This window comes from Papilio polytes, unplaced genomic scaffold (genome assembly GCF_000836215.1).
Source record: "Papilio polytes unplaced genomic scaffold, Ppol_1.0 DF822733.1, whole genome shotgun sequence".
In the NCBI taxonomy this organism is placed as follows: domain Eukaryota; kingdom Metazoa; phylum Arthropoda; class Insecta; order Lepidoptera; family Papilionidae; genus Papilio; species Papilio polytes.
In genome coordinates this window covers 1,888,955-1,903,410 of record NW_013526471.1, presented here as the reverse complement: position 1 = coordinate 1,903,410, position 14,456 = coordinate 1,888,955, and the positions used below count along the sequence as shown (strand labels likewise).

The 14,456-nt window shown below is 36.2% G+C and overlaps 1 protein-coding gene across 2 annotated transcripts in view; it reads left to right on the top strand.

Annotated features, from left to right (window-relative positions):
• The window catches only part of LOC106105720 (serum response factor homolog), a 171,273-nt gene that overhangs the window by 9,652 nt on the left and 147,165 nt on the right, over window positions 1–14,456 (top strand). For both annotated transcript variants that reach the window (XM_013286148.1, XM_013286147.1), the window contains exon 2: window positions 13,036–13,278. In XM_013286148.1, coding sequence (XP_013141602.1) covers window positions 13,036–13,278 — 243 coding nt within the window. The remainder of the gene's footprint in view (window positions 1–13,035; window positions 13,279–14,456) is intronic.

The following is a 14,456-nucleotide window of genomic DNA, read 5'->3' as shown; positions in this document are numbered from 1 at the left end:
CCGCCCACGCGCGCGGTTGTGCTAGCCTGCCTGCTAACTTACAGCAAGTCACAACTTTGTCACGTGCGCGCCCACGAGCCGCCTACCGACGCATAACATTGCGAAAAAACTGTATCTCTAAAGTCCCATGACAACCTTGAAATTAAATGCCTTCGTTAAATAACACGTGGGCACTTGGAAATCATGATTTGAACCTTTGCTTAGAATATAATAAGGCCTTTTATTTGTTAAGTTATTTTATTTCAGTAGCTATGAAGAATGCAAAGCAATTTCATGTTAGTTGGACACTTTGGCCACACAAATTAGAAGACCAAGCGACAGCTTACTCAGCTATCAAAATGACAGAAATAAAATTAACTTGAAAACCGCATCATAAATGAATAATATGTATACATTTTCAAAATAGATAATGAATCATTTTCAATTCCTGAGTCAGGATTTTAATTAAGCGATTTGTCACGTGCCGTAACAATTTACATCTGGCCGGAGTCCTGGGGCTCCGGTGCCGCTCCGGGGCTCGGAAACGACGCATTATTATCCTTTTAGGGCAAAGGCGGCATCTCTAAGAGGCGCTTGGCTTCCGAACCTTTTATTGGACCACCTGTGTTCTTTCGTTCCGACGTCTGAATCGTCCACTAAATAAGTTTAGCGAGAATATTTCCCGTCTTAATGCTATTTAGTGGCGTTGTTAATTTGCATAGCCCCGAGACCGGTATTAGCATTTAACACGGGATCTCTTTCGATTCAGGTATTCAATCGTACGTCAACGAGAATTCTATCGTCGAGTTTCAGTTTCGCAATAGCTTCTGCGTTGGTCAGTTACATTAACATGTAATCGCTCCTCCATTCCTTAGCTACAAGTTGTCGGACATTGATATAAAAATGTCCTCTAGGCTACACAATTCACGGAACTGGTTCTAGACAGGCGTGTCGTGTGGCGTGGTTACGAATCGCATGTGAAATGTATTGACAAGTGGTCTTCCTCGATTCGTATCGGTGTGATGGTATCTCCGGCGGCTCTTCAGTCGGCTCCCGCTGCTCTCCCAACCTGCATTGTGCTGATCGAAGATAATGCTTGTTTATTTAGCGCGAAAATTTATTCAACCACGAGACGCCGTTATGTATTTATTAACAAGTTTATGTTTATGATTGCTACGATGCTTTTTTGTTTGTTAGTGAAGTTATTGGATCAAAGAAATTCATTAATATTTATTGTTATATATTTTAACTCACCGAATGAAATGGTTGCAAATTACCATAAGACTTATAATAATTGTGATAATTGCAACAACTGTATTTCTATTTTTAGTAGACTAATTGAATACAGATTTTACTGCGGTAGTTTAAGATTTGAAGGTTAAATACAACCGTGAACTTCATAAATCAAATGTTCAGCGCCCACCAAATTATATGGCGCGTGGCAACATTCGATAAATGGTAATAAGGTAGCAGGTAAACTAATGGATATGGAACTATAAATTAAGGCCATTGCTGGCCATTCATAAATACATGTACTTCGTTTATGAATGAAATAAGCAATGTACCTATAACAGGATAATTTTATACACCCATTGCAGAGTATATCTGTCCATATAAAATTTTGCATGACCACAGATGCCTATTACCATAAGCTTAAATGGCGTGTCTATTCAAGTGGAGCTATTGTCTGATTGAAATTTGTCTATTGTTTAATTAATCTGTCTTCTTCACGGCCTTTGATTGCTTCCTTTGTTGGTTCAATAGGATTTGTTTAAGCATATAAACTGCATTACGTCTGAGTCTAACCTGAGGTATAGAATATTGATGTGATAGAGAAAGTCATCATTTTTTTTTTCGAATGTCTAGATATAAATGTTTTCAGCCAGTATGTTTTTAGGTTCCTTGTGAGCTCTTTTAGTATAAACTCCTTGATCGATTTTGCAGTGAAGTTTCGTTCAATTTAAAATTATTAAATGCGTAACAGCTAAAATTTTTATTCATACAGTTTTCGTATATTTTAGATATTCAATAATATATCGTACAGTTTGTACTGGTTTTACATTAATTTTTTGTCAATACAAATTGCCATTGTTACAAACTCTATACGGTCATGATTCGATTTTAATTTTTAATTCAATTTATTGCAATGTTGACGTAGTGTCCGATTATGCAAGCGATGTTCCGAATACAGATGCTTTACTGCGTCATTGTTTGTAATAACGCGATTCACGTGCGTTCAGAAACAGCACGCTACCCGCAGAATTAACATATTGTACCGCTATTCAAGGAAACATACGTTCGTAATCATTACCCCCTTTTTCAGTAATCAAGTTTTCGAACGCATCTTACGAACACCCAAAACAAACATGGCGTAAATTTGACAGCGTTCGTTCCCGATGTATTTAATTTTAGACCTTACGGCATTCGCGTAATATTTATATTAGTTTGTTTTTAACGCGTTAAGTCAATTTCGTTTTTCGGTTTTCTTTTTTGTGTTGTTTAAATCGCGATTAAGTACCGGACTCCCTCTGATCGTTGCGGCCAAGATAATGTATACACAAGCTTTCCCTTTTCCATCATTACTGTCTCTGAGAGGGTTTGGCAACCCTTGTGTAGATATATCTCAGATTTTTGATAATTTAATCGTTAATTTTTGTTAACTTGTTATATTTTGACGTATCTGGAGCAGTGAACGTTATCTCGCGGTTTGCTCTCGAAATTAAAACGATGAAAAATCTTTGCTTTTAATGTCCCGCTTTACGGTAACTGTTCGACCGCTTAATTAACTGAATTAAATATTTTACAGAGAATTTATTAATTGTATTATTTTGGAAACCTTTTAGCGCCATTATTAGTGTTATAGCAAATTTAGAGTGGTCGAAAAACACTATAAAATATAAAAACCGAAGGGTTTTCAACCGTTCAAATAAGTTTTACATTAAATTTATTTCAAAATCTGGTTATTACTGGTTTTAAAGAAATAAACAGTCGACACACATCGAAAGTAAACCAGATGCGTTAAGGGGTCAGCGCAATGCCCTACCCATTTGCACGGCATTGAGTAAAAGTCGACTGTGAGAGAATTGTTGTATTTTTTTTTACAAAATCCCGTCCGCATCGAAGTGGACTGGTCGACCTTTATGCAAATGGCATAAGAACATCCTCGCCTTACGGGCACTGACGTAAAATGTCGACGGCAACAAATAAAGGCACGTGGCCACGTGGAGACGGCCCGTTTAGACCTTTTACGATTAATCCAGCCGAGTCGAGCGCTAACAAATATGGCAACCTGATGTTTCATAACCTGTTTTTGGGGTTTCCTCGGATCCTGGTCGCATAGTAACACGTGCTCGGATATTTATCGATTAGGTTACATATTTTGAAGTAAGTGATCAAGAGCGTCAGTGGCTCAGTGGTTTAAACACTTGACTTGTAATCTACAGGTCTTGGGTTCGAATCCCGCCATGTACTAATGTGATTTTCGATTTTTCGAATTTTCATTTGTAGATAATTTACCCGATGTTCTTACGGTGAAGGAAAACATCGTGATGCCTGCACCGAAGAGATTCAAAGATATACGTGAAGTCAACCAACCTGCACTTGTGTCCAGCGTGGTTTTGACTATGACCTAGTCACCCCTTATTAGGGTAGGCTCCGAGCCCCTCGGTGGGGACATGTGTAGAGTGAGCTTGTGATGGTGATGATGAACAATCCCGTTTGCAACAGAGGGTTGACAGGATTCAGAATCTAGCACGAACACATTTACGTATGAACTCGAAATTTATTGTTACCTAGTTTCTTAATTGTTTGGTGTAGATGCTCCTAGCTACTAGGCTCATCCAATGATCGTATTTGAATTGACTAGATTATACTTAACCCTTTAATGAGTATATTTTTTTATAAGGAAGATGTTGATTTATGACCGAATTCCATTCAACTAACTTATACTTGTTTTTCCATATATTTTATATCTTTGCATATTTTCTAACATTTTTCTATTTAAACACAATGCCGTTAGATCAGGAAATCTCTACAATGTCATCAACTGTCTGTCATTATGTCTGTAAATAGAATTCTGTGCACATTTTCATATGTATATAGAAACTTTGAATAAAATAAATTACATTAATTATACTTGATTTATTCAATAAAAAAACTGGTATGTGTAAAAACCATTTGTTCCTTTGTACATTGAAGAAAAAAACCTACAAGGAGAACGTTAGTTATTAGTGTGGTACACCGGTAGAGGTAGACCTAGAAAGATGGATGGATTGCGTGAACTGTGACATGATCAAGAAGAGAGTGATGACTAAGATGATGGATGATAGAGTTATGTGGAGGATAAAAACCTGTCGCGTCGACCCTACGGGAGTAGGATAAGTTTTGTTGTTGCGAGTATAGTTATATTTTTCTAGTATACGGATAGAAAACTCGTTAATCAAAGTCTGTTTAGCATATTTACTGAAGTTTATAAATTGCAAAGAATGATTACAGTCTGATACTTTATTAGGTTCAATTTACCTTTCACAGCTCCTCGATTATAACTGTTATCAACTCTACTAATGTGCGGTCAGTAATTGTTTGCTGGTTTTATGAATGTTATGTTCTTGCACTGGTTTAGAATTTTATCAATTCCGTCATCTTTTAGTTGCCATTTGAAACTGATGTTATCTTGTTTTTATTGCATGTGCTTTATGTTATTCTAGGTCAAGTTGATTTATACTTTCTCTGTTACTTTGCGGTGTCCCTCTGATCTAATATGTTTTGGCGCTGTTTATTTATTTAGATCGTTAATTTTACATCGATTTGAATGGTTACTTAAGAGAAATTGTACTGAGTTGCTCTGCTAGAAAAAAATTCTTTTAATTTTTTTTAGATTATGTTTTTAAAGAATTTTAAGTCTTATTGAGGTTACACACAAATTACTATAATTATTATTCGATTACACGTACTTTATGTCTTATTTTGAAGATAAAATACAGAAGGGGAATTTAATACGGTAGCGGCGAAAACGTCAACCAATTAAATTAAAAAGTAATAAACACCGATTGCGGCTCCGAGACGCAGAAACGTCGGAGAGAATCTGCGCAAATTCGTAATATCGCGTTATTATTGGCCGGTGATTGCGAATTTGGGCGTTTTTTTGAATTCGAGTTTCCGCGAAACCAATGTCCAACGAGGTCCGCCGTCTGCGCCCGGCTGATTTTAACCAGACCGGCTTGCAATTAAGGACTGTTTGCTGGACATTAATTTTTGGCAATAAAATGGGGGCACGCGTGATATGCCTGGTGTGTATGCGCCGCGGATGCACCGTGGGAAGTGCGGCTGCTTTGTGCTCCATTGTGACCGCAATTACCTCGGTTTTTTATTGTTAATTTGGCAACTCGCACTCGTCGCAGAAATGTCGCATCACTTACTGCGTTGGCCCAAATGTTTGCTGTTAATTTTTGACTTACGCACCACAACTTATTTTACTGGGACGGTTAATTTTTTCCCGAAGCGAGCGCCTCTCGGTCGCGTCGGGGACAAATTATTATACAATTCGCCATCAAATGTTTATTTTTTGCGAATCATAAGCGGTCGTTCACGTGTGAACAGTTTGAGTGGCATTTTTCATCGTCAGTGCTCGCTTCGAATTTCTTTTTCGACATGTTCCTTTTGTTTATGAGCGATTTCGACGTCGGCAATCTGATGATTTCGCTTGAAATTTATCAGTTTTGAGTAATCTGAGGTAACATTAGCTTTGTATGTCTTAGACCGCTAATGTCGGATTAAATTTATGCTTGTTAAAAAAAATTAGCATATACGTGTATTAGATTTCGAAATATTTTGTTTGTTCTCGTATATTACTAGCTGTTCCCGTGCGGCTTCATCCGCATTAAATTATAGAAACTTTTATTTTATTGTTTACATTTGTGAAGTTCTCAATTGCAAGTGTCAAAATTCAAATGCACAAATGACAACGAAGACCTTTGACATTGGATACCAATTGATGTTGGCAGCTTGTAGTTTATGGTCCCTTTCCCACATGAAGGTTTTTTTCCATATTTACCCCCTCAGCATTATTCAAATTTATAGCCCAAAGAGTGTCGATAGTGTAGGGCTTTTTATTAAAGAAAGTATTATCAAAAATACACTGTGATTGCTGACATCCTACGCCACAAAGTAGTGTGTGTTTACGCTTTATTATATTAGAATAGCTTAGTTTAAAGTAACATAAGGTGTATATTAAGTATTCGCGTCGGTTTAAAGGCTTTATGTTTGAGATGGTTATCAGTTTTATTGAGCTATTAGTTACCGTGCTGTCGGGTTTACTATACATATATTCATCATGTAAGTCGTTTGATACACGACTAAAACACGCGAATGTGTACTAACATTTACAGCGGTAGTGCCCGCTTTAACATCTTAGCACGAATAGGCAGGCACGCCCCCAGTAATGCCACCACCACACAGAAGACAGGCGTGAAATGGAAGCAATTCCGTGTTTCATGTGATGAGTGTGGTGCCGGAGGCCTAATTTTAGTCCCTTTCTCTTTACCACCCTTCTCTTATAAGAAGATGATGGAAAGAGGAAGTGGATTTGACGGTGCACGATATGCATAGGAAGGAGAAATATCCTCTTTATGTGCGTCTCCTCCTCCATCAGATAAGGGTGGGCAACGTATCTGCAATTGCGGATGTCTATGGGCAGCGGTCGCTTCGCCATTTTGGCAGATTGAGGTAGCCGCTTGCTCGTTTGCCACCTTATGTTATAAAAAAAAACTTGTGTTTTGAAAACTATAAAGCGTTAGAAGTATTTTGCCTAAGTAATTGTCTTCAAAATCAATCCCTTTCGAATCTTAAGCGTGTTTTTTATGTACTTTCCTACAAGTGACAGAGGTGTTTATGCAAATAAAAAACTTGTATCGAACGAGGACGAAATGTATAAATTCATCTGTAATTTATGATTTATTTTTAATATTCGACGTTTAATTGCCAGTTATCTTTAAAATATTGCACGAACGTTTTCACATACGAAAAAATAAAAAGAATTAAAGAACGTAGTAGTGTTGTTCGATTTCGTATCGTTAATTTTCGAGGCGCCCAAGAGAAACTGGTTATGTGAGTCATCGCGGCCAACATTTGTCAAACTGGCCAACGTTTGATCCATTGTTGGGCTTTACTAAAGCGTGTTTTACCGCTACCGTTTGTAGCATTCGATTAAATCGATGATCAATATTTTATTATTGGAATCGGTATGTGTACTTTAGTATTGAATGTAATGTTGTTTCGATGTACGAACTCGCGGTCGGTTAAAGTGATTTTTGTATGTCTAAAGCATAGCAAAATTTTATTCCTTGTCGTATACGTTAGCTAATTATGTTAATCTATACTATTATAATAAAGCGTAAACACACACTTCTTTGTTGCCTAAGATGTCAGCAATCACAGCATATTTTGAATATTTCTTTTTTTGATAAAAAGCCCTACACTTATGTCACGCTTTAGGCTATATGTTTTCACGCCATTAAACTTATGGGATAAATATTTTGGATAAAAACGCTAATGTGGGAAAGAGACCATAAGTTGCTGCCAACATTAGAAAGCAAATTTGCTATGGTTGGTCATCGTCATGTCTTTTTGACATTTGCAATTCATAATTTGACACATGTAAACAATAAAATAAAATTTTCATAATTTTATGCGGATGAAGTCGCACGGGAACAGCTAGTAATTATTACAAATAGCATTAGTAGTTTTAAAAACTATGCTTTTTTTAAATATTGCAAAAGATTTTTAATTTTAATTATGTACAGAAATATTTTTTTTTTCGATGAATATATTTAACACGTAATTTCTCGGTCAGTTGGTGTATGGGATTTGTTTGAGCAACACGCAAACGAAGCTTAACACTGACATATCCAAGTTGTCAACCTTAACACGTGTTCCGCCTTTTCGTTTACAACTTGCACCCAACAGTCGACGTAACTGGATCAATCTTTTCGCATTTTAAATCGATAAATGACAGCGAATCGATTTCGAGAATTATCGATGTAATTGATTAGTATGCGAATTGATATTTTGCGAATACACGGTAGTAAACAGGTTGCTTTTAAGCTTATTGATTTAGTAGCTGTTGCTCGCGATTTCGCCCACGTGAAATTAAAAAAAAATATCTATGTTACTCACCTTACCTTTCTATATATTTTTTTTAATTGTCCCAGTACTTTTTACGTGAATCGAATACATACAAAAATCCAATAATCCAAATCTTTCCTTTTTAGAATACTAGGTTTCGCCCGTGACTTCGTCCGCGTGGAATTTAAATGACTAAAAGTGAGTAGCCTATGTGTTCTTTCAGACTATCATCTACATCTATACCAAATTTCATCGCAATCCGTTCAGCCGTTTAGGCTACAAACTCTAACAAACATCCATCCATCTAAACTTTCGCATTTATAATATTAGTATGAATTATGATTAGTAAGATTAGTAATTAAAGCTAGATGTATTAAAAACTGTTAACCTAGTTTTGTGTTAACTTATTTTATTGACGTGACAGGTGATGTTAAGTTGATGACAAGTTATATGCTCACTTATCACGTAGTTGCTAAGACAAATTCCTATGAAAGATTACGGTCGCGGTAGCCTTGAATAAAATGTTAGGTCTAGTTGTGATCATGTTAGCGTAATTGCCCTAATTATACTAGTTTATTTTACTAGATGGCATTTAAAGCGATAAAAATTGAGTTTGTTTTTGTAATGAAAAAATAATAATGAAAATGTTTCGAAGTAATCTTACTAATATAAATGTGTAAGTTTAGATGGATGTTTGTTAGTGTTTGTAGAATAGGTTAACGGATCTCTATGCAATTTGTCGCAGATGATAGCCTGGAAGAACACATAGGCTACTTTTGTTTTTATAATTCCACGCGTTTTAAGCTAGTCAATTATAAATGCTGTTTGCTTAAGATATTGTAAAAGTTTAAATTGAATTTTTATGCATCATTAAATTTGATTGTATTTTAGTGTTTGTTTTCTTATAAGAGTTTGTTTTTTTTAAGCTCCAAGAATACTTAGAGAATTAAAAAAAAAATTGATTACGGTGAGATGGTTAATAAAGTCTCGTTAAGTTAAATAAGAAACGTCGAAAATATCTCAAGTCCGAAAGTGGACAAGTATTTATGTAATTGCACTCTTATGTCGCCGGATGAGTTGGTAGTTTTGGTGCATGGCGGGGTTGGGGGTGCAGGGGACAAGGGGACAGACGCCAGCGGGCTTTTATTGACATTTAAATGTTTTTACAATAAACGAGATAATTGCCGTAATAAAACAAAAATATCATGTTTTAATGAGTTAAGGCGTACAATATATGATACTGATGTAATAACTTCAACTTTTGTAACGTCGTAATGTTTTTTACTTAAAATATAGTAGCTGAATTTCTTTGACCTTGAATTTATGTTCATATTAGCTTTCGCCCACGACTCCGTTCGCGTGGAATTAAAAAACAAACGCAAGTAGTATGTGTTCTTCCAGATTATGCTCTACATCTTTGCAAAATTTCATCGAGATCCGTTCAGCCGTTTAGGCTACAAACTCTAAAAAACATCCATCCATATATACTTTTCCATTTATAATATTAGTATAATGACTGGTCTTTAAATTTTGTTCCAAAAGATTTGTTCAGTTTCGACATCACTCTATTTATTAAAATTGAAATTTAAAGTTTGAGAAGCTTCGGTTCTATATTCAATAGGTTTGTACTCAGCACTCGACACAAATTAACACGTTCTCGAGGCTTCTTAACTTGATGTACACTTCCGATCGGTGTTCCCAATATTAATGACGTAAGCGACGCGTACATCAAAGTGAGTTCTACTCTCGATCGATACGAGTATAATTTCCTTCAGCACGCGTCGACATCTTAACACAACTCATCCAATGACCTTTAACTATATTATTAATTTCCCCTTTAAGGCCGTTAATAACTTAATATAAGATTCCTTTTAAAGATATTGACGCCACAGTCTATGTACAGCGGAACAATTTGCCGAAATTTTAATCAACTGTTATGCGATTCAATGTTATAGAGAGGACTCATTTCAGCCAAGTCGTTAATCATATTAACAAAGCTCATTAAGGGTGCATTTGTAATCGTCAGTTTCGACACCTTATTGCGGGGTTGTGAAACTTGTACCAGATATAAATAAAGAATATTTTCCAATGACCCAGATGAACTGGAGTCGGTGTATGAGGAGTACTGCTAATTAGCGTCTTATCATCAATCATCTTATTGGTAGTAACAAGCTAGGAGGGTGTGATGTCGCTGCGAAATGCGACCTTGTGATTAATGTTTTTAAGTAACAAATCAATTAGCCGAAAAATAATTAACAGGAACAGAATGTCGTGCGAGAAACACTTTATACGAGTTTTTGCGTTTAATTCATTACTTTTGTATGTTAAGCAAGTAACGAGTTTTATTTGATCTTCATTTAGCCTATGAACTGTAAGTTAACGAACAAGCTTTTTTAATAACGCTTGTCTAAAGAGTATAAGAACAAAATGATTCTTTTGACATTTTCTTTTTAATCCGATGACATTACGTAAAACGTCGTATGTTTAAAACTCAAATTTTGCAAGGAAATAATTAAACCATTAATAATATTGCGGTTCATAAAACATGAAAATATTACGATAGATAAAATCTACAGTGGGTCTTGTTGAAATTTACGTAAATGACTGTTTTTCATTTAGTAAAAAAAACATGAAACAAAGCGAAAACTGCAAAACTGCCTTACGATATCATCATCTTTCTCCTTATTCTACTCCCGTCGGGTCGGCGCAACAGGTTTTTGTCCTCCACATAACTCTATCACGTCATCTCAGTCATCACTGTGTCTTACGATAGTTGTTATAATAATAGTTTTAAAGACATATTTACGCTATTCTGTTAAGTATGACTACATAGTTGATATAGCACCTGTTGTATTACATTTAAAATACACGCTGAACTCCAAAACACAAATTAGGGACGTATACCTTTTGCGTATTGCCTATATAAGATTATATGCACAAATAAATAATTCAACTTTACGTAAAAGGTATTTATTGTTTATTGACCTGTGTATGAATGAGATTTTTTTCAAATCTGTGAATGAACGTGATATTATAATATGATTTATAGTACTCAGTAATAGAAAAACCAACTTAAACGTAATTGACAACCGCCATGATAAAATCCGATTGGTTTTTTTCTATGTTGCAATTCTTTATGATTGATAGATCGGTCGACATTTGGTATCGGGTACTTACAAGATTAAGGTACAGATCATTATTGCTTACTATCGGAATCTTCGACCTTTAGTTTGTGAATGGGGCGTTGTAATTGAAGTCATAATTCATTGATAAATCTTACGATGTTTGTAGATTGATAATTGTTCGCGTCTATGGAATTGTAGTATATGTTTTAATTCAGTTTCTTGTTTATGGCAACTTTAGCGGATTGGGCCAGTTTCGTTTTTTATTATGACTGGAAGAGGTGTTTATAGCCTCACCGAAGACGACGAAAGTATAAGCGTGCCTGTGACCCTACCCCCATGCGTTGGAGGAATAAAAGGGAAATTTTAGCAGGTATGTCTCGTAAGAGGAGAATCCCACATTACTACGCTCCCCCGAGGCACGGTACTATGCATAAAGCATACCCTTTTGAAAAAAAAACCGTGCGGTGATGGAAATTAGCCTAAACCTCGTTTTAGGGTAACTAACCTCGAGGCTTCCTTCAGCAGTTTCAACTCGAGTCATTTCTTCGTTTTTATTACCGAATTGTGGCCAATGTAGAGTATGGTTTTGTTCGAGCTTGGGATAGACTGCAAATGTACACTACTTTTGCAGTACAGTAATTGCAGGCTCGAAGTAGAGGAACAAGTTTTTCATTATATTAAATTACAAATTGATTTTTGGATAGAACACAAAGTTCTAAATTTGACGTAAGTTACTAGATATTGTTAGTTTTTAGATTAATTTTAGCCATAGATTGTACAAAATGTCGATTATTTCTCACGATATAAGAATCACTGAAGCAAAGTGAATTAATAAAAAAATCTGCTATGCTTACATTGATTACCGCAATATTAAGTTGCCTAAGTATACTTGCTACTTATGTAACTAAGTAAATTTAAACTAGGGATACGCGTAATGTCACTTCTAAAGTCCCGAACACTAACACCTACGTACGTATTGCCTACGCGGTAAGGTTTACATTCCGTTTAACAATAATTTGTATGTCAAACAGTGAGATCTCGCCGCAAATTCGTCAATTGCCCGTCGCTTAGTTTGTCGCCGGATCGTCCGTATTTTTATAAAGTTTGAGTTGACTTTTGAATGTTTAACGAACACATGTAAATTGATTTAAATTGTGTAGGTGGCGCTTGTGGGTGTGATAATACGAGGCGCACACACGGACTGTACCCGTGAGACTGTCGCTACCAAACATTTCAGTTTACTTACGAATTAAGGAGCGTGGGAGAGGTGAAAGGTTGCAAGGGCGCTTTTTGGCCTAAATGTAATTTCCTGCATTGCTTTCTTTTCACACTCCTGTTTTTAAATGCCTTGTTTATTCAACACCGGTACCTTTAAAGCTTGAAGCTCGTTGTCGCGTTATTTAATGGCTTCACCTTTGACGAAATATGATTAGATCTTGTGAGAAAAAACAACTGTCCGGTCTAAATGTAGACAAGTCTGAGCTATATGCTAATTGTCGACTGAAACCTGTTTATTTGGGTCAAATTGCTCGCTACATCTTGGAATTTAAAGTTACATCATTGATTTATTAATGTTTATTGTAACATGGAAATATTATATTTTGTTATTGTAATGTCCTTGTACAACATACAAAATACATTTATTTTTAGATAATTTTATAGTTCTATATTAGTTCGAGTTGTTACATTAAGACATCACGCAAAAAGCTTTCGTGTTTTAGTTTTTAATGATGTCATAAAAACTAATGAAATATGATAAAATCTTTGTATAGCTTGCTTCATAAATAACATTTGTTTCGTTTATTTACAGGCATATGAGCTGTCCACGTTGACGGGGACGCAGGTGATGCTGCTAGTTGCATCGGAAACAGGGCATGTGTACACATTCGCGACACGCAAACTACAGCCCATGATCACGTCAGACTCAGGAAAACGACTGATACAGACGTGCCTCAACTCCCCCGACCCACCCACCACCAGCGAGCAACGTATGGCCGCTACCGGCTTCGAGGAGACGGAGCTCACCTACAACGTGGTTGACGAGGACATGAAGGTGAGGCAACTGGCGTACGCCGGCTCCGCGCAGTATCCCCTAGAACACCACGGGCACCCCGGCCTCGCGCCATCGCCGCTGCAGCAATACCATCAACACGCACCCTGTCCCTCACCCTTACCGCTCGGCTCCCTCGGACAGCCCTACTCTCACCCACATCTATCTCATCCCCACATGTCACACCACCCGCAACGGTAGTTCTATAACAGTAAGAAGAGACAAATGCAAACAATAAAGTATTTTGTTAACTATATTTGTAAATAGCTGACGGATAGAATGTAATTACTTAAGGGCCTGTCCCACCAAATTGTAACAATCTTGTCTGATAACAATCCAACGTGTAAAATATGTGATGGAAATTTCGGATTTTGTTCCCTTAACTGACAGTGACGTTATTTTTAAGTTCTCTGAGCTGGCTGATAGAGCAGCCTGTAGTGGGACAGGCCCTAAATGTCTTTGTCGATTTATTGAGCGTTTGACTTGGAATATTATCAACTTCGAGACAGTCTCAGTTCATTTGACAAAATCACGTATGATTATCTGCAGGTCATAGATTTTATCGTTCTTAAAAAAAAAGAGAATTAAATTCTTCTAATGGTTTATAACGGATAGGAACCGGTCTTCGGGCTTGGGAAGTGGGACCCTTGTACCACTCTTACGTTATGAATGAAGCTGCTATTCATTCCAAATAATGGTCAGCAGTGTAATAGAAATTCTTTGATGTAAGTAAGGACGCTTCTTATGCTGTCTACTCCTGATTTAAAAAAAAAATATAGTTCTTAATTATATTTATTTTTTATTGATTGCTTAGTCTTGAATTGACAATAAGTAGATATTTTGAACGTGGTATCATAAAGAATATCCAAATTTTTTTGTTTAATTAGTAAAATTGATTAGTATATTGTAATTTTATTTTAAAAATAAACTAATGTCGTAATTACTATTTATTAATATGTACAGACAAAGAAGAAATAAATAAATAAGAAATTAAACTCGTATCGATCGTTCATGGCGCCTTGATACAAAGAGAAAAACTGGCTAACAAAGTAGCAGGTGCTTGAAACTAGAGACAGTTTCCAATTACCGCCGCCGCACATTGGGCTGAATCAAGTTGCTCCATAGACAACTTTATCTGATGTTTGAAATGTCTCTTTTTTTTGCTTAAATGTCCTTTGTAT